The 27,168-nt window shown below is 42.9% G+C and overlaps 1 protein-coding gene across 2 annotated transcripts in view; it reads left to right on the forward strand.

The window, feature by feature from the left end:
• Window positions 1-957: 957 nt before the first annotated feature.
• LOC121551727 (integrin alpha-3-like) overlaps window positions 958-27,168 on the forward strand; it is a 44,113-nt gene continuing 17,902 nt past the window's right edge. For both annotated transcript variants that reach the window (XM_045210864.1, XM_045210865.1), the window contains exons 1-2: window positions 958-1,462; window positions 26,987-27,114. In XM_045210864.1, the coding sequence (XP_045066799.1) occupies window positions 1,263-1,462; window positions 26,987-27,114 (328 nt within the window). In that variant the 5' untranslated portion in view covers window positions 958-1,262. The remainder of the gene's footprint in view (window positions 1,463-26,986; window positions 27,115-27,168) is intronic.

Genomic DNA, 27,168 nt, shown 5'->3' on the forward strand with positions numbered 1-27,168 from the left:
GTTACTCAGTCAGACATCATCATCAAATGCATTCCTACGGGAAACCTCACAGAGAGAGATGTGTCTTGGGGGCATACACTGTCTACTACAAGTATTATTATGTGGAATTACATGGCATACTTCTAAGAAAAATCAACTTAATTAAGTCATATAGGGAGTATTCTTTAATGATATCATAGGACTCTACTCATAAACCTTTCAACTACTACAGACAGTGAGGACAGTGCGTGTTGATATAACACGGTTTTTCAGTATCATTCAAAAGTTATCATACAATCCATGTATCCAACTGCAAATTAGCTGTATTCAAGAAGAGAGAGGGCATGGTCAAAGTGCATGTTTACTTTTTTATTTAGCAATTTGTCTTCAGCCATATTTTAAACTCCCATACTATTTGGAGAATACACTGTCTAGAATAGGCTACTCTTTGCTGTCTGGCAAGGATTCTAACAATGCATGATTGCAATTGCTGTATTGGTAGTCTGGAGCTGTCCAACCTGGACTCAGGGGTAGACGTAACATAGTAAATGTAAATCTGAGATATACCACTTGGAATGATATGTTACATTTCGTATGGTATGTATTAATTTGTGGATGTCCATCATCCATTTCGTATGATATGTTACGAATTGCAATTCGTACAATATGTTATGAATTTGCAAAATGTATGATATGTTATGAATTCTGTCTTATGTAACCATACCAAATATAACATATCACCCCCCCATAAAAAAAAAAAATTAACCCAAAAAAATAAAATAAGTGTTTGTCCCACTGGCTATCATAAATTGAATGCAGCAATTTGTAAATCCCTCTGGATAAGAGCGTCTGCTAAATGACGTAAATGTAAATAATTATTTGAGTGATTTAAGTTTACTATGTAATGTCTAGTGTATGAGACCAGGCTGAGCTGTCGTGCAGACAAGGTGCCCGCGCGCGCTCAATTTAATCTCGGTATAACCTCCCAATGATTTAATTTATGATGACCGCAGTACACCCCGGAAGAATGACTAATGTGTACAAGTGAGCACGTTTGAGGTTCTATCGGCCGTATGTGGTTGTATGTATTTGAAGACAGAAGGGAGAGAGAGCGGAGCGTAGAGAGAGAGGGCGGTAGGGCAGCGGTAATTATGCGAGTTCGTTGAGGGGTGCACGGTTATTTGACTTGTGGGAAAGATTCGAAAGTCATTTGAAAAAGAATACAACAAATTCTGCATTTGAACAACGGATGTTTGAGAAGAAAATATAATAAGGAATTCCACATGGCTATCTTTCAACTACTCCGGTTCTCTACGAATACCTACTACCTCCTGTTGCTTGTCCTGTTGTGCACAGTACATATTCTTCAAGGGTTCAACCTGGACGTGCGGTTCCCTGTTGTCAAGGAAGGAAAGACCCCGGGAAGTCTCTTTGGGTTCTCGGTGGCACTTCACAAACAGATGGTGGGAGAGAAAAGATACCTGTAAGTGTTGTCAAATGTTCGATTTATCAATTTTGCTTTTCTAGAATGTGCACAGGCGAGATAGGGGGAAATAATATGGCATTGCACCTGTGGATGTCAAACTTCCTTTGAGTACTGTAATGGAAAACTGTAAATTATAGGGTAATTTGGGGTATTATCAACAGTAAAAGCAGCATACTGTAAATGATGGTGCGTTGTGGGAAAATGTTGTGGGCGGAGAAATAATTGGTTTATTTCGAATGGTACTGTAATTCCACCACACAGAATATAGCACCATACATTATGCAGTTACATAGCTTGCACCTATCCCTTGTAATTATAGTAAAATACTGTGATTACGGTAGCATGTAATTTTTTTTATAGTATAGTACAGTCAATTTTATGCCATTGTACTGTGTCATTACACAGTACTTTCTTTGATACCGTATTTATATTACAGTAGGTGTACTGTAATATGAAATACAGAATTTTACTTGCCACTGAGCTGCCTGTCACATTCCTGGCAACCCCTTTACAATGTAGGCTGTCGCTTTTCCGTGATTCAAGTTCAGCAACAAACACTTCAAACTCTGGAAGACGGTAATATGCAGGCTAAATGTCACATTAGGATCTCAAATGTCTACTGGAGTTTTACCAGACTATAAACATAACATTTATTTGGAGGTTTGTACATTCATGCAATTTATAACACAAACCATGTACCGTCATAAACATTTCAAATCAATTTTATTCAACACATTTTTACGCATAGGCCTAAGCATGCACATGCAACAGGAATCTCAAAAACATGCTGATGGGGATATATTTTATTCCCCATGCAAGGTGTGGCTTAGGTTCATTCTGTTCAGTAAATTATTAATCCCCATGTCTCAGCTACACAATAATCATGACTCACAGTCTGACAGAGTAGGCTACGCTCAACCAGCTCATGGAGGTGGGTGACCATTCATGATGGTACTTGTCTTGAGAGCAAGGAACAACAAGCAACACGTTTGCCAGTATTGTTCAGTCTTGGTGATAATGTAGTTGGGGGACATACAAACTGGTTGAAGTACACAGAGAACAAACATTTGTGTAAATCATATATTTTGTAGATGTTATATTGAGGGTATTTGATATACATCTCCTTTGGGTGCCACCTCTCTTATATGCCCCAGTGGACCACAAAACGATTTCATTGAACCTTTTGCCTCTTTATGGCCCTCTTTATGGAGGAAAATGATTAGAGCTTCCTAATAAAAACACTGACCTTTCTTTGGTGGGCAAAAGCTGAAAATCGGCATGCCTTCTCTGACCTAGAAGAACACCAAATCAACATCAGAGAGGCTTTTAGCCAAACGTAATGGAGTTGCACTACAAGACTATGTTAGCCTGCAGAGCTAAAGCCTAGGTGTCTTCAGATCTCAGCCTCAAGCAAGGTCATGGATCACATGATCATCTTTCACCGGACCATCTCCGTTACACACATAGCTCTCTGCTGGGCTATGCCCTATCCTGGTCATGGGTGGCTACTCCCCAGGTGTGTCACCTCATCCTCCAATAGTCCAGTATTGAATCACCTGATTTAATTTCTTCCCTCGGACCCATTAACCAGCTCTCCCAGTCCTCCCAGCTCTGATTTAGCTGGGCATTTAAGTGGAGAGTCCCTCCAGAGCTGGAGAGCAGGTTGAAGATGACAAAGGTTAGAGAACGGGATTCTAATATCCCATAACTGTTTGCAAAAATGGGACCAGCGTTGCTTGTTAGCAACAGCGCTAGTAAATATTAATGGCGGTGGTCCAATGAATTTGTTTATTTTCTAAGGCTGCCGCATGGAATTATTACATTGTCTTAACCTTGTCATATTTAACCTAGTTAAGGACCAGGAAGTATAGGCTTCCTGGGAGTTGGTCCCCTGTCCCCCACAACCCACCAATCACTTTGAATGGCCCACAAAGTTCCACTGAGACCTGAGAGTGGACAAGGCGATGTGTCATGTCTTTTTTTAAATATCAATTTCTTTGCTGTTTCTGTGGAATCAAAGGGCTGGTACGAACCAGGTGCCCTTGTGGTGACATCACTGACATGTTAAATGTTCATTGATTTATTTGACCTGTGTTTGAGTGGCCAGAGTGTGGTCAAGGAGAGAGTTGAAGTGAGCGTGCCACACCTGCGCACACACACAGACACACACACACACACACACACACACACACACACACACACACACACACACACACACACACACACACACACACACACACACACACACTCTTTTACTCACTTGCATACTTTGTTTCACACTTTTAGAAAACCCTGCACAGACTGGCCCACAACATGGGCCTACTAAATCACACAAATAAGAACATTTACTTAAAATGCAGACACCGTTACTGTTCATTTGCATATAAAAATTGCTCCCAGCACTCAGACAATTGCCTCTTGCATAATTCCCCTGGGAAGATGCCTGATCTTGGCTTTAGTAATCCTCCACTTTATCCTCTGGCCGTTTGCAGTAATAATGGTAGGAGGAGATGCTTAGCTAAGGCTGTTCTGCTGTAGCCCCAACAGGCCTGGTAGTTGGCTCATAATGCCAGGCCCTCTCTCCCTCAGGGCGGATGGCCTGCCACATATTTCACAATCGGGCCATGTCATAAAACAGGCCTGCAGCTCTTACATACAGGTTGTTTTCTTTTATTACAATGGGATCTGATGCTGGGCATAACATTATCCTGTTTTGATTGAAAGGCCCGACATCAGCATTGTGGGGAAAATGTGAAGTGAGCCCAAAGAGAGAACATCTCTAGCTCTGTGTAGTATGTCCAGTATGAGGTAAAACATAATGGGAAAGGGCAGGTAGTTTACTTAACATCATCCTCAGGATTTTGTTGTGTGCTTAAATCTAGGTAGAAACACATGTAGGACACTGTGTCTTTTATATGTCTATCTGTATGTGTATTTTATTTGTGTGATGTCTTGTTACGATGACTCAAGACAGGTGGTTGTACATCAAGACTTAACTAAACTATAAAACAGTGCACTACTACATGACCACTGTGTATAGTATAGGCCTATGTATGTGATCACTACCCACACAATCCTGACCATTTGACTTAGAATCTCCCATTTGACACGGACATAAAATGTGGCCAAACATTTGAATTCTAGACCGCACATACTGTATCTTCCTCGAAATTAATCATAAAAGGAGGGCTGTGGATAGTTTTCAGTCAAGTAGGAGCTTTGTTAAAGGGACATTTAAAAATGTTTCAACTTTATATTCATAATCTCCAGCTCCACCCCAACATCAACAGATGTGAAAATGCCGCGTTTCTATGTTTTGTAGTAAAAAAGATAGAGGAAGATTCGTTTTTCCAATTACATCATCAACCAATTTGTAGACAATTAGTAGGCAATGCCTACTCATCCGATGATGTCATTGGAAACACTGATCTTTTTTTCCACAAAAAATAGAAACGCGCCATTTTCACATATGTTGGTGCTGGAGGTGATGAATATGAAGTTGAAAAATTGTGAACAAAGTCAACAAATATTTTTTGCTGTGTTTCTTCAGTTGTGGGTTGTCTTCAGCAAAGCCTCAGTGGGTGATGAGACTGTGTCAAGTTAAGTACTTTGAAAAAACATCTCAGCCATATTAACAGTAATTATGGTGTCTGGCTGTACCAGTAAACACAATGCATGGGCCATATGCAAGTCATTATGATTTTATAGAATATGAGGTTAGCTCATGTCCCTAACACCCATCCCCCTCAAAATGTTGCATTTATGCCGATATCCTTCTTCTTAGGTCGAACTTGTCAGTGATTGATTTTATTGCTCTCATACCGTCATTTTAGTTGTTACCTCTGACTCTCGGAGTCTTTCAAATCAAATAAAATAAAATGTTATTGGTCACATACACATATCTAGCAGATGTTCTTGCAGGTGTAGCGAAATGCTTGTAAAGGAGTTCATAGAAGAGTTAATAGCAGCAACATCCTTATTGTTAACAGATGTGATAAGCTGTTTTGTCATTTATGTCTTGTCTCCTCCACACATCCTTGTGTAGTTGCCCATGCCATCCATGGAAGACACTGGACGGTGGGTTCATACACGACTTACCAAAATGTTGCCCTTTAAAGAGAAGTGTCCATGATATTGAGACAAGATATGGGGAGAGAAAATGCAAAGTGTTGTCTTCATATGATAGGCCATCTAAGGGCAAGAGTTTGTCCTGGTCAGGTCATGTTGTCAGGAAAATGACACTAGCCCTAATGGTGTCCTCCCTGTACTGTGTGGCTGTGGCTGGGTTATGATGGTATTATGTGGCCTGGATGGATGGGTCTGTCTGAAGGCTTCCTGGTTGCTGGTCAGAGCAGGAGGAAGAGGCTGGACTGGGTTCCTGGTGTATGGTCCCCTGGGAAAAGGCTGTTCCGTGTCTGCAGAGAAGACCATATGACCTGACCAGGAAAAACTCCTGTCCAGTTTCCTGGTATGGAACAAACTCCTGGCCCTAGTTATGGTGTTGGACAAAGTCGCCCCTAAAAGTGATGTTACTTGCAATTTGCAACAAAAATTGTCTGCAGATTGCTTTGTGTAACCCCGGCCTAAGCACTAATCTGAGTTCTACTTTTGGCAACCCAATGGTTCTGAGGCAACACTTGCGGGTTATTTCTTAGTTGAGCTGCTGTTGCATAGCCTTATGGGTTTTGTGTGTGTGTGTGGGGAGGGGGAGGGGGGGGGGGATTTGGTGAGGTTGGGTGGGGTTTAGAGGGTTTTGTTGATGTGCACAGTCATCTGGACCTTACTACAGTAGATGGGAATGCAATCGTGAGTGCACTGTGCAAGGCCTGCATTCAATTTGACCGGTCTATCAAAGCCGGGGTCTGCCAAGTAGTTCTTAATAGAGAGAACTGAGGCAATACAGTGGTAATCCAATTGTTTCTCTTACAAAGGTCACTTACTGTACAGGGAAATTACAGTTATACCCCTACACGCCATAATTTGTATATATTTGTGTTTGTGTCCTGTCCATGTTTTAAATTGTCATATGTACTGTAGGCCCAAGTGACAGAAGAAGTGTTATACGTCCTGCACAAACCATTTCCCAAATCTCTCTTCAAGTACCCTCATGTACCACACCATGTATTTGATGTATTCCAGACCATCTAGCACACCTGATTCAACTGATGAAAGGCTTGATGAATAGTTGTGGATTGGATCAGGTGGGCTAGTAATGGCATTCATCAAATAAGTGGAATGGCTGGGGGTACTCTTTCCTCATTATGCTATCTGTCAGACAGCTCCAGGAGTTAGCTAGTTTGTTCTCTGAATCAATAGGCTGATCATTAGTGTCGTCCCCATCCAGGCTCAGACTGGAATGAAGCTCTAATTAGAGAATATCAGTTCTGATGACTGACGAGCCAGTCTCAAATCCATGTTGGACTCAAGTCAAGTGACACACAACAACTCTTGTCTTACAAGAGGGTTACATTTGACATTTTAGTCATTTAGCAGACGCTCTTATCCAGAGCGACTTACAGGAGCAATTAGGGTTAAGTGCCTTGCTCAAGGGCACATCGACAGATTTTTCACCTAGTCGGCTTGGGGATTAGAACCAGCGACCTTTCGGTTACTGGTACAATGCTCTTAACCACTAAGCTACCTGCCGGTTACAGTGTTAGCGGTTTCTCCAATATTATTTACTCAGTCACCAGGTGAATGGACTTACTCTCTTACGCCAGTATATTGGTATGTCCCCTTCCCTCTTTCTTCCTATATCATAGTGATTCAATTAGATATCCGACAGAAATCAGAGAGACTTCCTTAAAGATGCACAATGCAGAAATCGCTCCGCCATTTCCTGGTTGATAAAATTAGAATAGTTTGCCTAATTTCAGTTTATGTGACAAAACAAGTATAGTGTAGAGATCTATCATAAACTGCTGTGAAATATCTTTTCCATAACCAAAGATATTGTATTTTCAGCCGTTTTGAAGCTGGTGTACAAAACCGAAAGTAAAAGACGCAAAAATAAACGTAAGAAAGGGAAGCATAGAAATAGCGCACATAGTCTAAGAAGTGGTAGATCTGTTCTTTCTTTCAATGAGAATGACAGATCTATAACACACATTTCTATGTGAATTTGGTCAGTCAGCCAAAAAGTTACATATTGCAGCTTTAAAGACTTACTAAGAGAGATGTAAGATACCCTAGAGCTGGTACTTCCCTTTAAGGAAAGCTGCTGGTGTCTGGCCCCTTTTATGGCTGTAAAAGCTGACCTGAAGTACTGTAGGAATTCGACTAACCTGTACCCCCGCACATTGACTCAGTACCGGTACCCCCTGTATATAGTCTCGTTATTGTTATTGTATTGTGTTACTTTTTATTGTATTTTTTATTTTAGTTAGTCAATATTTTCTTAACTCTATTTCTTGAACTGCATTGTTGATTAAGGACTTGTAAGGAAGCATTTCACTGTAAGGTCTGTGACAAATAACATTTGATTTGATTTGAATTAGAGCAGTCAAATCAACCCTCAGATGAATGTGTCGAGGCATTAATAACGCGTTTAGAATACCTCATGATTCAAGAGGGAACCGTAAGGGCAAAGGGTAATACTGTACTTGGCTCAGATCCCACTGCTTCAACATCTCTAGCGCTGTAAATACATGATGAGAACTGAACTGGTTCAAACCATTCAATATAAAGAGCTTACAGCAGCTACTGCGTCAGCAAACCATTCGGTTGAAAGAGGTACAGTACTAACAACACTAAGGCAATATTGTTTTTGTTTGGCTGAGACATTCCTAAAACCCTCCATTGGCTACAGAGGTTTACCACCTGTTTTTATGAAAGATAAGGAATGGTTGCAAAATATGTGTTGCATTCATTGCCACATGGTGTTTATCTGTTTTTTATATGTATATATGTTTTTAAATTCTGTTTTCAAATAAAACAAAAATAAATATGAATAGACTTTTAATTAATTAAAATGATAAACAGCTGTTATAGCTGTGGAATGAGTGATGTGTATATTATAGTTTGATATTTAAGTGATAATGCCCAAGAAGCCGGTGTTTGGAGGATATATCAGCACGGGTGTTGTTAGGCCCGAGACGAAGTCGGGGACCGGCAAACTGTGCCAATACGTCCTCCAAACACCGGCTTTGAGGGCATTGTCACTTTTATACAACGGGTTACCAACATATTCAAATAATGATTTACATATTTTCATTAAAAACTTTATTTTGATTAATGGATTCATACTATTTCATCCATCCACAAGATATAGTCCCAAGCCGGCTGGTCGTTCGTTCTATTGGTTCGGTTGCTAGAGACTCGACCCTGTCGTTCAGCCTTTTTGTTCCATTGCCATACTGGCTGGCAACGTTCTTATTCCTTGCTTGCTAGCCAACTACGGCTAACTTAGAGTCATGTCAAAAAGCAGCCAGAATAACAGCAAAGTAGCTGCATTTGCATTTGTTTAAGCTGTTTTCTAGTGACATTTATTTGGATACATCCATAACAATGGGATAATGAGGCTTGATTTCGCCTGCCGTAGAAAATATGCTCACTCGTCAGGACACTGTTGTTCAGAGGAGTTAGCCAACAACACAGCTAACACAATCACTTCAAACTGAAGCTAGAAAGACTGCAAACTAGCTGCACTTCGTTTCGTTTTTACCTTTTTTCAATTGACATGTCTGTATATATCCATAAAAATGATGCCAGCTGATTCATGATTTCGACTGGTTGAGAAACGCTGCCTGCCTACCTGTCTGTCTCGTCCCGACTCCAGAAACGTTCATTACTATGGGACAGATGGAGAAAGAATTTGAATATTGAAACAATGTTGCAAATGTCGGCGAGACAGACAGCAAGGTTTATACAAATCTCTGCTGTTGAAAACTAAATGTTAGTCTAAAAGAAATGTGAGATAATGTCTAGATGCTTTTTATAGTGGAGATCAAGTTTATAAATTGCCTGGCTGGGCTGATGAGACAGTGGATTGCACAGTCAGATGGAACAGAGTAAATAGGCATTTTAACTTCATAGATTTAGCCGGTGGTAACTTGTGGAATAGACACTGGCTGGAATGCGGTTTTAACCAATCAGCATTCAGGATTAGACCCACCCGTTGTATAACGTAGCATATACTGTAAGTGTACTATTTATCTCAGCGCTTCATGTCTTGAAGTTCAACTCCCTTGTACTGATACTGAACTGTACTTAATCCTGCTTCATCTGTACTTCCCTCGTGATAAAGCTTTCTAATTCAGTGAACATAGAGAGACCCTCATCTGTACTGGACAAGAGTTGACATGCAGGTCAATGGAGGCTCCTTGTGAACCTTAAACACATTATGGCAGCTGAGCCTCTCTCTCTCTCCCCCTCGCCTTTATTCCAACTAATTGAATTGAGCTTTTAATGGGAATCCATACGTAAACCCCCACCCATATCAATTAACTGCACCGTCCGACACAGATGAAAAGGACATGTGGTGTGGGCCGTCCCTCGAATAATCTGCTGTAAATTTGGCTGATGGAATACTGTCTGTTTTAATTCAGGACTGGGAAGTAGCTTATACCTCCTATACATAGGCTGGTAGACTGCTCTCCCACAAGTCTTTAGCCAATGGACTAATAAATTTAACATTTTGTTGCTTGTATACATTTGTGTTAGTACCAGTTGGCCTCAAATTACAGATTTCTCAAGTAAGTGTAACACACAAAGCGTTAATATTTTTTAATTACATGTTTTATACATATAGAATTATAAAAAGTATCATCAAAAGACTCAAAGACATCAAAGACATAAAATAATGAACACAGACCAATACCAATTTTGTTTTACTTTTGCCTTAATCACCCATCTAAAATGATGTCCAGGTTAAAGTTGTGGTGGTTTAAGCCAGGGACAAACCGTTATGCCCGTATGTCACCAGTGCTGTCATGTCAGGAAGTGCAGAGGAGGAAATCCCTTTGGTCCTTGACCCCAGGGGATGTGAATGGGAGTGATTTACTCACAGAATGAAAGGGTCTCTGTGGCCTGATTACGATTGGGTGACTGAAACTCTTGTCCCTCAATGACTTCCTGTTTAATGGGTGATATAACTATTGCTAGCGTCAGCAGTCCTACCTCCGTTTCAATTGATTGGTTGGTCTCAAAATGGAGCGAATTGACAGCTCTTTTGCACTCACTAATCTATACATTTTGTCTGGTTTCATTGTAATGAACAAAATACATTCATGATCTATGATAAGACAAGCTAACACAAAACCAAATCCATACTTGCATGCTGTTGAAACCTACCCATATTTGTCTTATGTTTTATGGCCTACTGTCCAGAAGTACCAGATATTTTCCCTAAAGTATAACATAGTAATTACAGCAATGAACATTTAAAATGGCTGACAGTGTTGACATCAATTAACAGGCTAATGATCTTAATGATCCTAAGTGGTGTGGTACTACACTTGAACCTGCTTTGGTCAGGTTGAGTCGGGTTGAGGTGGGCTGTTTGTAACATCACTGTGTCAGGTGCTAATGAGAGGGGGGAAATGAGAGGCAGATGAGTGTTAAAGGGGCAGTTCACCTGTTTTTAACTTAACATTCATTATCTCCAGCACCATAGCAGTGTCTACCTTTCAATATGGGGATAAAAAGTGGTGAAGTGCCCCTTTAATGCTCTGTGGGGGAACTGAAGAGATTCGAAACATCATCGAAAAGCACCTGTCAAGTTAGGATGCGTCCCAAACGGCACCCTGGTCAAAAGTAGTGCACTATATAGGGAATAGGGTACCATTTGGGACGCAGCATAGTAACTTAGGAGGATGGACAGGGCTCCGGCTCTGAGTGTTACAGGAAACATACTTTTTTGTGGTCGGTTTTGTTGTTTCAAACAGAACAGAGAGAAAGGGACATAACTCATTGAGATAGCTGACATTGTTTGACTGTCTGCTGTGGGAGTAAAGATTCTTCACATTCTCTCTGTTTCAAAGGCTCCTTTTTCGTTGCCTCTGTGGTCGCTTTTACTGTATCACACAACAGAGAGAACGGGAGATTTATTATCTCTCTGTTGTGTCATACAGTTTGCTGATGTTGTTTGACTTCTAGGCAATATGTCTACTGTGTGGGAACTATTCCTGATTGCCTTCACAAAAAAAGGGATTTCTAACCTCAAGGGTCTTTTAAAATAATGGTTAAATAAAAATATTCTTGACATTCTCCCTTTACCGAGAGGCTCCCGAGTCCTCCAGTATGTCGGTTCCTAAATTTAAGGGGAAATTGGATCTGGAGAGTCCTCCAGAGCTTTCTTTTCAACATGACATAACTGAACATGAGAGACACACCGCCCCTTAGAATGAACTCCAGGTGGGGAGTTCAAAGGTTCTATTTGGCATGCCACATTTGATTCCAGACTTCCACAGCAGTCAAAACGTTTACACACTCCGTTCCACTTCCACCACCGTCTGTCTCACAGACATAAAGGGTTCCCGTGGAGGAGTAATGTGACCCCCGCAACCTTTTTAGACAATGAAAGCTTTATACCCACACTGTCAGCCCTCTTGTCCTGCAGACAAATCACCCATTTCCTTCATAGTAGTGATGTCATTGTGCTCCTACATCACACCTGGTCTGTACTTGCTGTACTAGCTGTAATTGTCTAGTCATTATAGGCCTAGTAATTGTATTCACGTATGGTGTGATGATTGTTTCATTGATACATCCCTTCAAATGTAGCCTACAGTATGTTAACATTTAAATCTTTCTGAGCATCAGACAATTGATCGTATCCTGTCTTTGCGTGAAGTCTAGTCTGACAGTCCACTCCAGTGTTGTTATCTGTTTCTATGGCCAATAGCCAAGTCCAGGGTTGGGTAACCTGACACTTTGATGTGATAAATTCCAGACTGTCAACACAGGGGGCAGAATTAGCGGGGTTACTTCCATGAACACTGCTGTACCGGCTGTTGATTTGACAGCACTGTGAGAGACCTGGGCTACTTCACACCATGTGATTTATCCACCATGTGGATTGTTGATTTTGTGCACTCAAGATACCTGAACCCCACCCTGTGCAACTGGGTCCTGGACTTCCTGACGGGCCGCCCCCAGGTGGTGAAGGTAGGAAACAACATCTCCACTTCGCTGATCCTCAACACTGGGGCCCCACAAGGGTGCGTGCTCAGCCCCCTCCTCTACTCCCTGTTCACCCATGACTGCGTGGCCAAGCACGCCTCCAACTCAATCATCAAGTTTGCAGACGGCACAACAGTCGTAGGCTTGATTACCAACAATGACGAGACCGCCTACAGGGAGGAGGTGAGGGCTCTGGGAGTGTGGTGCCAGGAAAATAACCTCTCACTCAACATCAACAAAACAAACGAGATGATCGTGGACTTCAGGAAACAGCAGAGGGTGCACCCCCCTATCCACATCGACGGGACCACAGTGGAGAAGGTGGAAAGCTTAAAGTTCCTTGGCGTATATATCACTGACAAACTGAAATGGTCTACCCACGCAGACTGTATGGTGAAGAAGGCGCAACAGAGCGTCTTCAACCTCAGAAGGCTGAAGAAATTTGGCTTGGCACCTAAAACCCTCACAAACCTTTACAGATGCACAATTGAGAGCATCCTGTCGGGCTATATCACCGCCTGGTACAGCAACTGCACCGCCCGCAACCGCAGGGCTCTCCAGAGGGTTGTGCAGTCTGCCGAACGCATTACCGGGGGCAAACTACTCGCCCTCCAAGACACCTACAGCACCCGATGTCACAGGGAGGCCAAAAAGATCATCAAGGACATCAACCACCCGAGCCACTGCCTGTTCACCCCGTTATCATCCAGAAGGCGAGGTCAGTACAGGTGCATCAAAGCTGGGACCGAGAGAATGAAAAACAGCTTCTATCTCAAGGCCATCAGACTATTAAATAGCCATCACTAGCACATTAGAGGCTGCTGCTGCCTATTGAAATCACTGGCCACTTTAAGAAATGGAACACTAGTCACTTTAATAATGTTTACATATCTTGCACTACTCATCTCATATCTATATACTGTATTCTATTCTATAATATTCTACTGTATCTTAGTCCATGCCGCTCTGTCGTTGCTTGTCCATATATGTAAATATTCTTAAATTCCATTCCTTACTAGATTTGTGTGTATTGGGTATATGTTGTGAAATTGTTAGATATTACTTGTTAGATATTACTGTACTGTCGGAGCTAGAAGCACAAGCATTTCGCTACACCCGCAATAACATCTGCTAAACACGTGTATGTGACAAATAAAATTTGATTTGATACCTAGCTATGACATTTAGCTTTCATAATTGTTTTAAAAATATAAATTACAGGATAATACAATGATAACACAACAAGTATGTTTTATTATTTAGTCCCCCCAAATCCCCACCCCAATTCTGTCTCCTTCCGTGCCTTGAGGTAAAACAGCCAACTAGTGATTCATCATGTTTACAGGTCGATCAGAGACTACCTTTAGATCTGACAGACTAAACATGCTCCTTTTAAAAGTCTCTTAAACATTACTTGCAAAGGGCAGGTAAAACAACAAGGTCAAGTGCTCAGCTCATTCCTGGTCTTTATGGTAGATAGTATTTATAATTACCTTAGGGCTAAAACAACCATGGCATCTACATTTTAATGGATTTCTCTTTGTGTGTGTATACAGTGGGGAAAAAAAGTATTTAGTCAGCCACCAATTGTGCAAGTTCTCCCACTTAAAAAGATGAGAGAGGCCTGTAATTTTCATCATAGGTACACGTCAACTATGACAGACAAAATGAGATTTTTTTTCTCCAGAAAATCACATTGTAGGATTTTTAATGAATTTATTTGCAAATTATGGTGGAAAATAAGTAGTTGGTCAATAACAAAAGTTTCTCAATATTTTGTTATATACCCTTTGTTTGCAATGACACAGGTCAAACGTTTTCTGTAAGTCTTCACAAGGTTTTCACACACTGTTGCTGGTATTTTGGCCCATTCTTCCATGCAGATCTCCTCTAGAGCAGTGATGTTTTGGGGCTGTCGCTGGGCAACACGGACTTTCAACTCCCTCCAAAGATTTTCTATGGGGTTGAGATCTGGAGACTGGCTAGGCCACTCCAGGACCTTGAAATGCTGCTTATGAAGCCACTCCTTCGTTGCCCGGGCGGTGTGTTTGGGATCATTGTCATGCTGAAAGACCCAGCCACGTTTCATCTTCAATGCCCTTGCTGATGGAAGGAGGTTTTCACTCAAAATCTCACGATACATGGCCCCATTCATTCTTTCCTTTACACGGATCAGTCGTCCTGGTCCCTTTGAAGAAAAACAGCCCCAAAGCATGATGTTTCCACCCCCATGCTTCACAGTAGGTATGGTGTTCTTTGGATGCAACTCAGCATTCTTTGTCCTCCAAACACGACGAGTTGAGTTTTTACCAAAAAGTTATATTTTGGTTTCATCTGACCGTATGACATTCTCCCAATCCTCTTCTGGATCCTCCAAATGCACTCTAGCAAACTTCAGACGGGCCTGGACATGTACTGGCTTAAGCAGGGGGACACGTCTGGCACTGCAGGATTTGAGTCCCTGGCGGCGTAGTGTGTTACTGATGGTAGGCTTTGTTACTTTGGTCCCAGCTCTCTGCAGGTCATTCACTAGGTCCCCCCGTGTGGTTCTGGGATTTTTGCTCACCGTTCTTGTGATCATTTTGATCCCACGGGGTGAGATCTTGCGTGGAGCCCCAGATCGAGGGAGATTATCAGTGGTCTTGTATGTCTTCCATTTCCTAATAATTGCTCCCACAGTTGATTTCTTCAAACCAAGCTGCTTACCTATTGCAGATTCAGTCTTCCCAGCCTGGTGCAGGTCTACAATTTTGTTTCTGGTGTCCTTTGACAGCTCTTTGGTCTTGGCCATAGTGGAGTTTGGAGTGTGACTGGTTGAGGTTGTGGACAGGTGTCTTTTATATTGATAACAAGTTCAAACAGGTGCCATTAATATAGGTAACGAGTGGAGGACAGAGGAGCCTCTTAAAGAAGAAGTTACAGGTCTGTGAGAGCCAGAAATCTTGCTTGTTTGTAGGTGACCAAATACTTAATTCCACCATAATTTGCAAATAAATTCATTAAAAATCCTACAATGTGATTTTCTGGATTTTTTTCTTCTCAATTTGTCTATCATAGTTGACGTGTACCTATGATGAAAATTACAGGCCTCTCTCATCTTTTTAATTGGGAGAACTTGCACAATTGGTGGCTGACTAAATACTTTTTTTCCCCACTGTATGTGTACATCATGCCATATAGACAGAGACATATAGTCAGGTTAATGGTTCTGACCGGCAGCAGTATTTGTTTTCAAGAGAGTCGATTCCGACACCAGGTAATGAATGAGATGAACACGTCTGGCTTGCGTTCCATTCTGGACTCCAGCCGCATCTGCTGTCTGACTTCATTTAGTCTGTCTATTAGTTAACACGAGTTACAAAGAAGCCTTGTCTTGTTATGCCTCCGCTTACAGTGGCTGCTCAATACTGTAACCTAATCACATCATATGTCTGTCTCTTTTCGTTCATGTTTGTTTTTGGACCAATGCATGCAAAGTTGCAGACTAAACAAAAAGACAAAGCAGGATTGCATAAAATGTGTATTATTACTGTTTTAATTGTTTTAATAAACGGACACTCCGTATATTTCTTTATTATTTTGTGTGTGAAAAATGTACTGTTGTTTCTCTGTACCAATCAAGTACATTTTCCATTTTTGGCACAGATTCTCTCTCTGTATTGCCTCAAAACATCAACATGTCAATCTTCAAAGCATCCCCTGTTTAGCCAACATCATTTGGATGAAGCTTGAGTAGCTTGATGGCAACAGGCAGATGGGGTGTGTGTTACCCCGTTTGAAGAAATCGTCTTGTCCTGAAAGCTGTGTAAAACACTGTGCTGCTGGAAACACTGCTGTGTGAGGTCTGCAGACTGATGTCCTTTTCTCTGCCACTTTCCTTTCCATCTCCCTCTGTGATGTGATGGGTGTGTGATATCTCTGATTAGAGCGGTTCTGTCTGCTGAGACAAAACAGGACATGACATGTCATTGTGTTTTCAGTTGGGGGCGTGTGCTGCTTCAACGTTTACGATTGCAGCACTCTGTGTTCCTTTTGGTACATCCTAATTAAAATTCAAAGTGCATTTTGTCTGGACATTTTTTATTACTTTCTAATAAGTAAATTTACATTATTTTAGAATCTCTGCGAGGGTACGGATATAATTCTTTATTTATGTGGGAAGCCCTGTAATCCAGTTGCTGTTTTAGATGGGTTTTGTTTCTGTGAAACAGATTGATCTTGATCTCATGTCTTCAACTGTGTTGCTCTGTGCAGGAAACACTGAATCCACTGAAATGCCTAAAGATACCAATCCTGTTGATTGTTCTGAATGTCTTTAGATGTGCCCTACATGTTGACAGAAAGGTGCTATGTTTAGTCATGTGGATGCCTTTGTGCCAGGGAACAATATGGTGATCAGCGGTCTGTGTTGTCTCTCTCTACGGGCAGTTTCACTTCCTGTCAGGCCTAGCTGTCGCTGACAACCGTGCAGCAGGTTCCGGAGCTTATCGCCATGGTGATCTTATATTGCATTGTGTATTCAGGCCACCCTCATGTTCCCAGTTGTTTAGCTACACTTTCAAAGCTAGGCCTCAGTTTTTTCCCTCTCAGTAAATGTATATAACCCATGTGTTTTTCCCAAGACCATGTTTGAAAAGACCAGGTCATGTAAATTAGCTACTGCTAGTATTTTGTTGATAACTAATAGTTCTCGTACTGCTTCGTGAGAGAGGGAACACAACAAGCATGTGGATGATACATTACCATCCATGAACATCAATCTTGGACAATTCACAGCAAACTGACCAAGCGTTAAATCATCAAGTCCATTCTAAATACTTCATCCACCTGACTATAGTCCTGGTATTCACCACAGAGTAAAACAAGTTCCAGTATGTACTATGAGGTCATCGGCCATATCCTGTCTCAGGTGCAGTGGTTTGTTTGACTGTGTGTGCCAGGGCACTGGGCCAGTATGGGAGAGGAAATGATTCAGTCTACCAGCTAGCTACATAAGTCATTTTGCTATGCTTCCTCTGTTCTCTCTATTACTTATTAAACCACTAGTTCTCTTGATTGCCAAGAAGTGCGTTACTCATTTTTTGTACCATCTTTGTAAAGGTGTGGTGGAATTGTCAGTGGACTACTCACCAGGATGGTCTGCCAAAATACTAAGAGGTCTAAACCCTGTCTCAGTCCTTTGGATTTAGGGCTTTTGTGAGAGGATCATTCTAAATTGAGATTCCAGTGTCAAATCACTTATTGGGAAGTTGGCAGGAGTTTGTGCCAGGACCCTCACCCTGTGACATTTGTAGATAGACTTTGCTTAAAGACACACAACATTGAGAGTTCATTGAAGTGAGTCTTCAGCTACAAAGTGAAGTACATTCAAACCCAGCAGAGCTTATGCCTTAAGAAACACCACCCCTAAAAAAAGCTCACGTCTTATTACTGTGCATGCCTTTTCACGATATCAAGTGTTCAATGTAGATATCTTAGTCATTTATTTACTCTACTTTGCCAACCCTCCCCCCTGAGAGTTGTCAATGGTGACCTTTGTACACTATGGGATGGTTAGGACTAGGGTGTGTGTGTGTGTGCACTGTAGGTCTATAGTATGTGTGTTTACGCATAGCCTGACTATGAACTGTGCCATATCTTCCTCTTTATCCCTGATTTCACACCTCATCGCTGAAGGATTTGGCTTGAGATTCAGAGATTAAGTGATTGTGACGTGTCTTAGCATGAGTTCCCATGCAGCTGAGCCAAAGCAGCTCAATCAGAGACCTTTATGCTTCTCTCAGTTCAGTCGCCCACAACGTTGCCTGCAGTAGCACAAGTGAATGTGCTCTCGCTGTTTCTATTACATGAATGAGTGTGTTTGCTTAAGGGGTTTGGTAATGTGTCTTTTGTTAACTGCTTATGACAATGGCATCGTTAAAAAGGTTAGGCTATACGAATTAAAGGATTTGAGTGCCTTTGGCTTTCAGTCTTTTCAAACAAGGCTCATGTTGTTGTTTTTACCCAACCCAACCCACAAAGGCTCAATCATTCGCACTGACTTGAATAGGTTTAAATCCGGTGTACTCAAATAGTAGTATGTTGATAAGAGCTCTACTTAAACAATTGTAATGCTATCAGAATCAAAGCAGATAATTCAAAGCCAGCCCACTATATTGTGTATCACAGTGGCAGTAGCTAAGAACAAAGGTGCAAGACATTAGAAAATACTTTGAAGTGAAGAAAAACATCCTAATAATCCAAGCAAGCAAAGCAGCCTGACCACGTGTGTAATATCATATAGCAGGGAAGAAGGCAGGCTGCCTATGTAATTGCATACAAGGTATGTTCAGTGGGCAATTGGGCATAACCTTTACGGAAAAACCACATGATTTCACATGTGAAACCATGTGGTTTTGGAACACTTCACATATGATGATATTTCACATAACTTTTCACATGTGGATTGAAACTTTCACATGATGCCCTGCAAACAAAAAGTTGTTAGGATGTCCCTGGAACATTACGAAATAGCCACAGTGTTTTCCACTTACGTATTTAAAGTACATGATTACATTGTGTATGTTTATTTATACAGTAATTATTATTCAACATGTCCTCACCTGGGATTTGAACTCTCAACCTCTTTCTTCACAGCATTCCAATTTATCATAGTGAATCAGGAGTAACATTAAAACAGAATAATATGCCCCACCAACATTAGACAACTATACAGAAAACCTTCAAATTGTTGAGATAAGTAAATTAATTCAATGATGAGAGAATAGTCAGATTAACTGATAACTAAAATAGAAAAGAGTGCGATCTGCACTGCTTAAAAATCCTTCTTCAACCTGTCTCCTCCCGTTCATCTACACTGATACAAGTGGATTTAACACGTGACATCAATAAGGGATCATTGCTTTCACCTGGATTCACCTGGTCAGTCTATGTCATGGAAAGAGCAGCTGTTCCTGTTTTGTACTGTTGTGGAAATTCTTACACAGGGACACTTAAAGTCAATCTTAAATTAATAATAGTTTGTTGTCAGCAAGCTGGAGAGGTCAAAGTCAAACTTAGATGCATAAAGTACCGGTCTGTAGTGAGCTCCAAAGGAGCAGTCCCGTTAGTTCCCTTATATACTGACAACTTATATTTGCATTCATCATTCATAATTAATGTTTGCTTCATTCATGTGACGACCAATACTGGGTCATGTATGTGACAGACCAATCCCTCATGAGGCTTCTTCTCTCTAAACTGAGACCTTGAAAGTGAGATATCCCTTTCTCTAAACAAGGTTCTGGGCGTATTGCCAAATTGCAGATACTGATAGTGAGGATTCGTTCAATCAGTCACTTGCATGAACACAGAAATTGGTTTATAGAAAAGCACAAACAGAACACAGAAATCTGTTATTAGAAAAGCACAAACATAAAAAATTCCATAACAGTACACTCAGTGCTTAAAAATGTTAACATGTGAGAATAACATGTTTTTACCTCACATGTGAATTGCACTTTCTAAAATCTAACTCTCACATGGGCAATTGCATTTTGACAACTTTGAAATGTTGTCACGTGTAGTTTCATAGTATCTATCATGTTGAAATTTTGCATCCCCATGTGGTCACATTTATTTCACATGAGATCATGTTTTCACATGTGCTCAGATGTTATCACATGTTGCTTTTACAAGTTGTCATGTAATCACATCAACTTCACATAAGATCACATGAGATCACGTGATCATATGTGAAACACGTGATCACGTGTGAAATTCATGTGTTGTTTCCGTAAGGGAAGACACATCAGGCCTCGATTAGCTCTAATGTCATGTGCTCTTTTCAAACCTGGGTTAAAATAGTATTTCAAAAACTTGATCTGTGCTCGATTGAGCTTGCCTGGTTTATTGAACCAATAGATTATTTTAAAAAACGCAAACCCATCAGGCTGTCACACCCTGGCCTTAGTTATCTTTGTTTTCATTTATATTTAGTTAGGTCAGGGTGTGACATGGTGAAGTATGTGTTTTGGTTTGTCTAGGGGTTTGTAGGTTTAATGGGGTAATGTCTTGTCTAGGTGTTTGTATGTTGATGGCTGCCTGGATTGGTTCTCAATTGGAGACAGCTGTGGTTTATTGTCTCTAATTGGGAGCCATATTTAAGGCAGCCATGGGCATCATGTGTTTGTGGGTAATTGTCTATGTTGAACGTTTTGTTGCTTGTCTGTGCACTTACGTTATTTAGCTTCACGGTCGTTTGTTGTTTTGTTAGTTTTGGATAGTGTTCGGTTTCGTGTTTTTCTCTCTTCCAAAATAAAGAGATGTATTTTGCACACGCTGCGCCTTGGTCCAAAATCTCACAAGAAGACGATCGTGACAGAATTACCCACCAATCTAGGACCAAGCGGCGTGTCAAGCGGCAACAGGACCCACCTACACAGGATTCATGGACATGGGAGGAGATACTGGATGGAAAGGGTCCTTGGGCACAACCGGGAGAATATCGCCTCCCTCGTGAAGAGCTGGAGGCAGCTAAAGCCGAGAGGAGGCGATATGAGGAGGCAGCACGGAGGCAAGGCTGGAAGCCCGTGAGTACTACCCAAAAATTTATTGGGGGGCCTTAAAGGGAGTGTGGCGAAGTCAGGTAGGAGACCTGCGCCTACTCCCTGTACTTACCGTGGAGAGCGAGAGTACGGGCAGACACCGTGTTACGCAGTAGAGCGCATGGTGTCTCCTGTACGCGTGCATAGCCCGGTTCGGTACATTCCAGCTCCACGTATCGGCCGGGCTAGATTGAGCATTGAGCCGGATGTCATGAAGCCGGCCCAACGCATCTGGCCACCAGTGCGTCTCCTCGGGCCGGCTTACATGGCACCAGCCTTACGCATGGTGTCCCCGGTTCGCCTACATAGCCCGGTGCGGGTTATTCCACCTTCCCGTACTGGTCGGGCGACGGGGAGCATACAACCAGGTAAGGTTGGGCAGGCTCAGTGCTCAAGGGAGCCAGTAAGCCTGCACGGTCCGGTATTTCCGGCGCCACCTCCCCGCTCCAGCCCAGTACCACCAGTGCCTACACCACGCACCAAGCCTCCTGTGGGTCCCCAGAGTCCTGTGCGTCTTGTTGCTGCTCCCCGCACTAGCCCTGAGATGCGTGTCCTCAGCCCGGGACCACCAGTTCCGGCACCACGCACTAGGCCTTATGTGCGTCCCCAGGGTCCAGCATGCCCTGTTTCTTCTCCCCGCACTAGCCCTGAGATGCGTGTCCTCAGCCCGGTACCTCCAGTTCCGGCACCACGCACCAGGCCTATAGTGCGTCTCGGCCGGCCAGAGTCTGCCGTCTGCCCAACGGCGCCTGAACTGCCCGTCTGCCCAACGCCGTCTGAACTGTCCGTCTGCCAAGCGCTGCATGAACTGACCGTCTGTACTGAGCCTGCTAAGCCGCCCGTCTGCCATGAGCCTTCAGAGCCGTCTGCCAGACCGGAGCCGCTAAAGCCTTCCGCCAGACAGGAGCCGCTAGAGCCTTTCGCCAGACAGGAGCAGCCGAAGCCTTCCGCCAGACAGGAGTAGCCAGAGCCTTCCGCCAGACAGGATCAGCCAGAGCCTTCCGCCAGACAGGATCAGCCAGAGCCTTCCGCCAGACAGGATCAGCCAGAGCCTTCCGCCAGACAGGATCAGCCAGAGCCTTCCGCCAGCCATGAGCAGCCAGAGCCTTCCGCCAGCCATGAGCAGCCAGATCCGTCAGCCAGCCATGAGCAGCCAGATCCGTCAGCCAGCCACGAGCAGCCAGATCCGTCAGCCTGCCACGAGCAGCCAGATCCGTCAGCCAGCCACGAGCAGCCAGATCCTTCAGCCAGCCATGAGCAGCCAGATCCGTCAGCCTGCCGGAGCAGCCAGATCCGTCAGCCAGCCGCGAGCAGCCAGATCCGTCAGCCAGCCATGAGCAGCCAGATCCGTCAGCCTGCCATGAGCAGCCAGATCCTTCAGCCAGCCATGAGCAGCCAGATCCTTCAGCCAGCCATGAGCAGCCAGATCCGTCAGCCAGCCATGAGCAGCCAGATCCGTCAGCCAGCCATGAGCAGCCAGATCCGTCAGCCAGCCATGAGCCGTCCAGCCAGGATCCGCCAGAGCCAGCCAGCCAGGATCCGCCATTCAGTCCGGTGCTGCCCCTTAGCCCGGTGCTGCCCCTTATCCTGGTGCTGCCCCTTATCCTGGTGCTGCCCCTTAGTCCGGTGCTGCCCCTTAGTCCGGTGCTGCCTCTTAGTCCGGTGCTGCCCCTTAATCCTGTGGGGTTAAGTTGGAGGGTGGTCATTTGGAGGAGGTTACGAAAGCGGGTAGTGACTATGGTGGGGTGGGGACCACGACCAGTGCCAGAGCCGCCACCGTGGACAGACGCCCACCCAGACCCTCCCCTAGACTTTATGCTGGTGCGCCCGGAGTTCGCACCTTAAGGGGGGGGTTATGTCACACCCTGGCCTTAGTTATCTTTGTTTTCATTTATATTTAGTTAGGTCAGGGTGTGACATGGTGAAGTATGTGTTTTGGTTTGTCTAGGGGTTTGTAGGTTTAATGGGGTAATGTCTTGTCTAGGTGTTTGTATGTTGATGGCTGCCTGGATTGGTTCTCAATTGGAGACAGCTGTGGTTTATTGTCTCTAATTGGGAGCCATATTTAAGGCAGCCATGGGCATCATGTGTTTGTGGGTAATTGTCTATGTTGAACGTTTTGTTGCTTGTCTGTGCACTTACGTTATTTAGCTTCACGGTCGTTTGTTGTTTTGTTAGTTTTGGATAGTGTTCGGTTTCGTGTTTTTCTCTCTTCCAAAATAAAGAGATGTATTTTGCACACGCTGCGCCTTGGTCCAATATCTCACAAGAAGACGATCGTGACACAGGCACTCAATGCAGGCTCAAGTAAACGCTCAAAGTATTTGAAGGACTCTGACTCGTTCTGTTATGTCTTACAGTACAGTGATAATGGAGATCATGCAGAGCACGCCGGCATGGACACCATTAGCCTGGGTGCTGGTAGTGTTGCATTCCTTCCTAGTAACCCCTGCTACCTGTATGACATACCACAGCTGCCGGTACTGGAGCAACTTTTGCTGAAGTAGCGGGAGAGCACTCCCAGGTCAGATGAGTGGAACAATTACCTTGTGTTTGTTACACAAGCAGGCACATACGCACACACGCACATACACAAAACACACACACGCATGTAAGTACACACACAAACCCACACACACACATGCATGTAAGTACACACACACTGATCAGTAGTGATCCTCCTCTACTCTCTGGTATGTGTATCTCTACTCCTTTTCTCCTCCTCCTTCTCTCCAGTGGGCCAGTGGTATTTGTGATAACATTATCTGTGTAACTAGTCAGCCTGATTGGTGGACGTCAGTAAATGTCCTCCCTATTATCTCTGTCATCGCCTTGGTGACGACTGGCATTTATTCAACTTGACTGATGAGCTCTGTACATTTGTGTCTGCCTGGGTCTAGATATTACAGTCAAAGCTGAAATATCTGTTTTTGTTGCTACAAATGTACAGATCTTCTTAACCCAGAGGAGCTCTCCCATTTCTGGACTCCTTATAGAATAATTATGTTCTACAGTAGTGTCTTTACTATATTGCATTCTTGTTATTAATCAATATTGCGTGGAATTGCTTGATGTTTCTTTCTCCATTGTCCCCTCCACATCCCAAACAACTCATGAATGAGACATGTGTTGGAGAGAAAGGGAGAGAGAGAGAAAGAGAGAAAGGAATTATTAATTAGAGGAGAAGAGACTGATTGACTTTGGTTGTTTGGATACTGTCGTGTCCTTGTATACCACAGCTCACTCACCCTTTACTTGACATCCTAATTTCCTCGTTCCTGCCCAGCCAAACCTGATTTAGAGTCACATGACACAACCCAACCCGGGTCCTGGGTGAGGGGAGGGGGCAACCAAATTAAATTAGACCCCCCAAACTCGATGAGACAGCTCAGAGGGACGGATGGCAGGAGAAAGGTGCCCTTCAGTTCAGCACTCCTCCCTGGTCCTCCCTCTCTTCCCTCTGTCATTGTCAGACTGCCGCCTCTCATCGCCCTCTCCCTCCGCGCCCCTCCTCCCCAGTCTCTCCTCTGTTTACTCGTTCTACCTCTCTCCAGTCTGACTTTTCTGTGTCTGACCTCTCCCCGACTCCTCCTCATCAGTACCTACCTCATAGTAGTGTGTACAGCATATCAACGAGAAAGAGAAAGCGAGCGAGATAGGGAAAAATCTGCACATCCTGGTTTGGCTGCCTGCCGATCTATTATATTTTATTGAAGCAAGGGAGGACAGCTCAAATTGTTTGGTTATTACACCCTTTAATCCAAGGACATACATTTGACTCTCTGTCTAAAGGAAACAAGACATTTTGAATTACTACTCTCTCTGCTACACAATGCCACGTGTCTGTATGGTGAAAGACCTCTGATCAGATAACTGGCACCTAATTGGCTATCAAGGGTCAGTGGATACGCATGGTTGACATGGTATCATCAGTGGTGTAGTAGTGCCCGGAGAAGTCGATATACTCCAATTTTTACATCTTCCCAAACGGCCCGCCCAGCGACGGAAAGGCGCCCTCTGAGAAACAGTGACTTAAAATGAATGAATCCCATATTGGTCTTTCACAGTCAGGACAATCCAAGATGTACTGTGCAAGTTGTCTAATAGTAGGCCTACTATTGAAATAGATAAATGAGGATGTCAACTGAGTCAGAAATGGACAGGTTTCTGATTTTTCCCATTTCTTTTAGCTTTTAATTGAAAAAAAAACAAAAAAAACATTGATGTTCTAAGTCAACAATGTAACAACGGGATGCTGACCTTCTAGGCAGAGTTGCAAAGAAAAAAACATATCTCAGACTGGCCAATAAAAAGAAAAGATTAAGATGGGCAGTCTGAGATATGGCTTTTTCTTTGCAACTCTGCCTAGAAGGTCAGCATCCCGGAGTCGCCTCTTCACTGTTGACGTTGAGACTGGTGTTTTGCGGGTACTATTTAATGAAGCTGCCAGTTGAGGACCTGTGAGGCGCCTGTTTCAAATACACTCTAATGTATTTGTCCTCTTGCTCAGTTGTGCACCAGGGCCTCCCACTCCTCTTTCTATTCTGGTTAGAGCCAGTTTGCGCTGTTCTGTGAAGGTAGTAGTATACAGCGTTGTACGAGATCTTCAGTTTCTTGGCAATTTCTCACATGGAAAAGCCTTCATTTCTCAGAACAAGAATAGACTGATGAGTTTCAAAAGAAAGTTATTTGTTTCTGGCCATTTTGAGCCTGTAATCGAACCCACAATTGCTGATGCTCCAGATACTCAACTAGTCTCAAGAAGGCCAGTTTTATTGCTTCTTTAATCAGCACAACAGTTTTCAGCTGTGTTAACATAATTGCAAAAGGGTTTTCTAATGATCAATTAGCCTTTTAAAATGATAAACTTGGATTAGCAAACACAACGTGCCATTGGAACACAGGACTGATGGTTACTGATAATGGGCCTCGGTACGCCTATGTAGATATTCCATAAAAAATCTGCCATTTCCAGCTACAATAGCCATTTACAACATTAACAATGTCTACACTGTATTTCTGATCAATTTGATGTTATTTTAATGGACAAAAAATTGCTTTTCTTTCGAAAACAAGGGCATTTCTAAGTGACCCCAAACTTTTGAATGGTAGTGTAGGCTGCTTTAATATTTAATTGAATTGAGAAGGTTTTTGGGAAAGCCTTTCCATCTACCAGAAGACGGTTAGGCCTATCATTAGCATCTCTATATTTTTCCTGTTCCTTAATTGTTTGAAACCTGGACGTTTTACTTCATATTATGAGGCATGTCTTACCTTGCTTCAAAGTAGCCTAGCCAAAATAAGACCATAGAAATGTTGAGGGAAATATTTTATAAACCTCATATGCGCTCTCCTGTTCTATAGGACTATTTTTCAAATCAACTTTCTTTCATTGTTTAGCAGCCAAAGGCATTATCCTAGTCATATTAGCAACCCATAATAGTTGTTGCATCTTTAGATCTCTAACGCCGTGTGCACATTGCTGCGCTTAAAATGTGAAAAAATTATAGTTTATCGACATTTTAACAGAAACATTCTGATCTGTTAAATCAGCCTTATTAATTGATACCGCGTATACCTCAACTAAACTACTTGTGGGGATTAAGAAGGGAGTGTACGCAATGCCCACTGAAAAAGTGGGTATAAGGCGTATACCTGTGTATACCTGCCACTACACCACTGGGTATCATCTGATCTCCTGCAGACATGCGTGTGGGACCTTGTTGTCAGTGAGTTTAACATGCTGTACTATAGATGGCTAATCTAGGGGTTGAAATGTAAACGCAGATTTGTTTTGTCTTTTTTGGATCCACAGACTCCTTGTTGGAGCGCCCAAGGAGAAGGCAGAGTCCGGCGTGAAGGCCAATAAAACAGGAGATGTGTATACCTGCCCTGTAAATGTTGCCCAATCAGATTGCACCAGGATGAACCTGATTGGCTCAGGTAGGCAATATGTTTTTGCACTTGTGGCGGAAAGTTTCTAATTCTGCTTTAAAA

Source organism: Coregonus clupeaformis, chromosome 35 (assembly GCF_020615455.1).
Source record: "Coregonus clupeaformis isolate EN_2021a chromosome 35, ASM2061545v1, whole genome shotgun sequence".
NCBI lineage: Eukaryota > Metazoa > Chordata > Actinopteri > Salmoniformes > Salmonidae > Coregonus > Coregonus clupeaformis.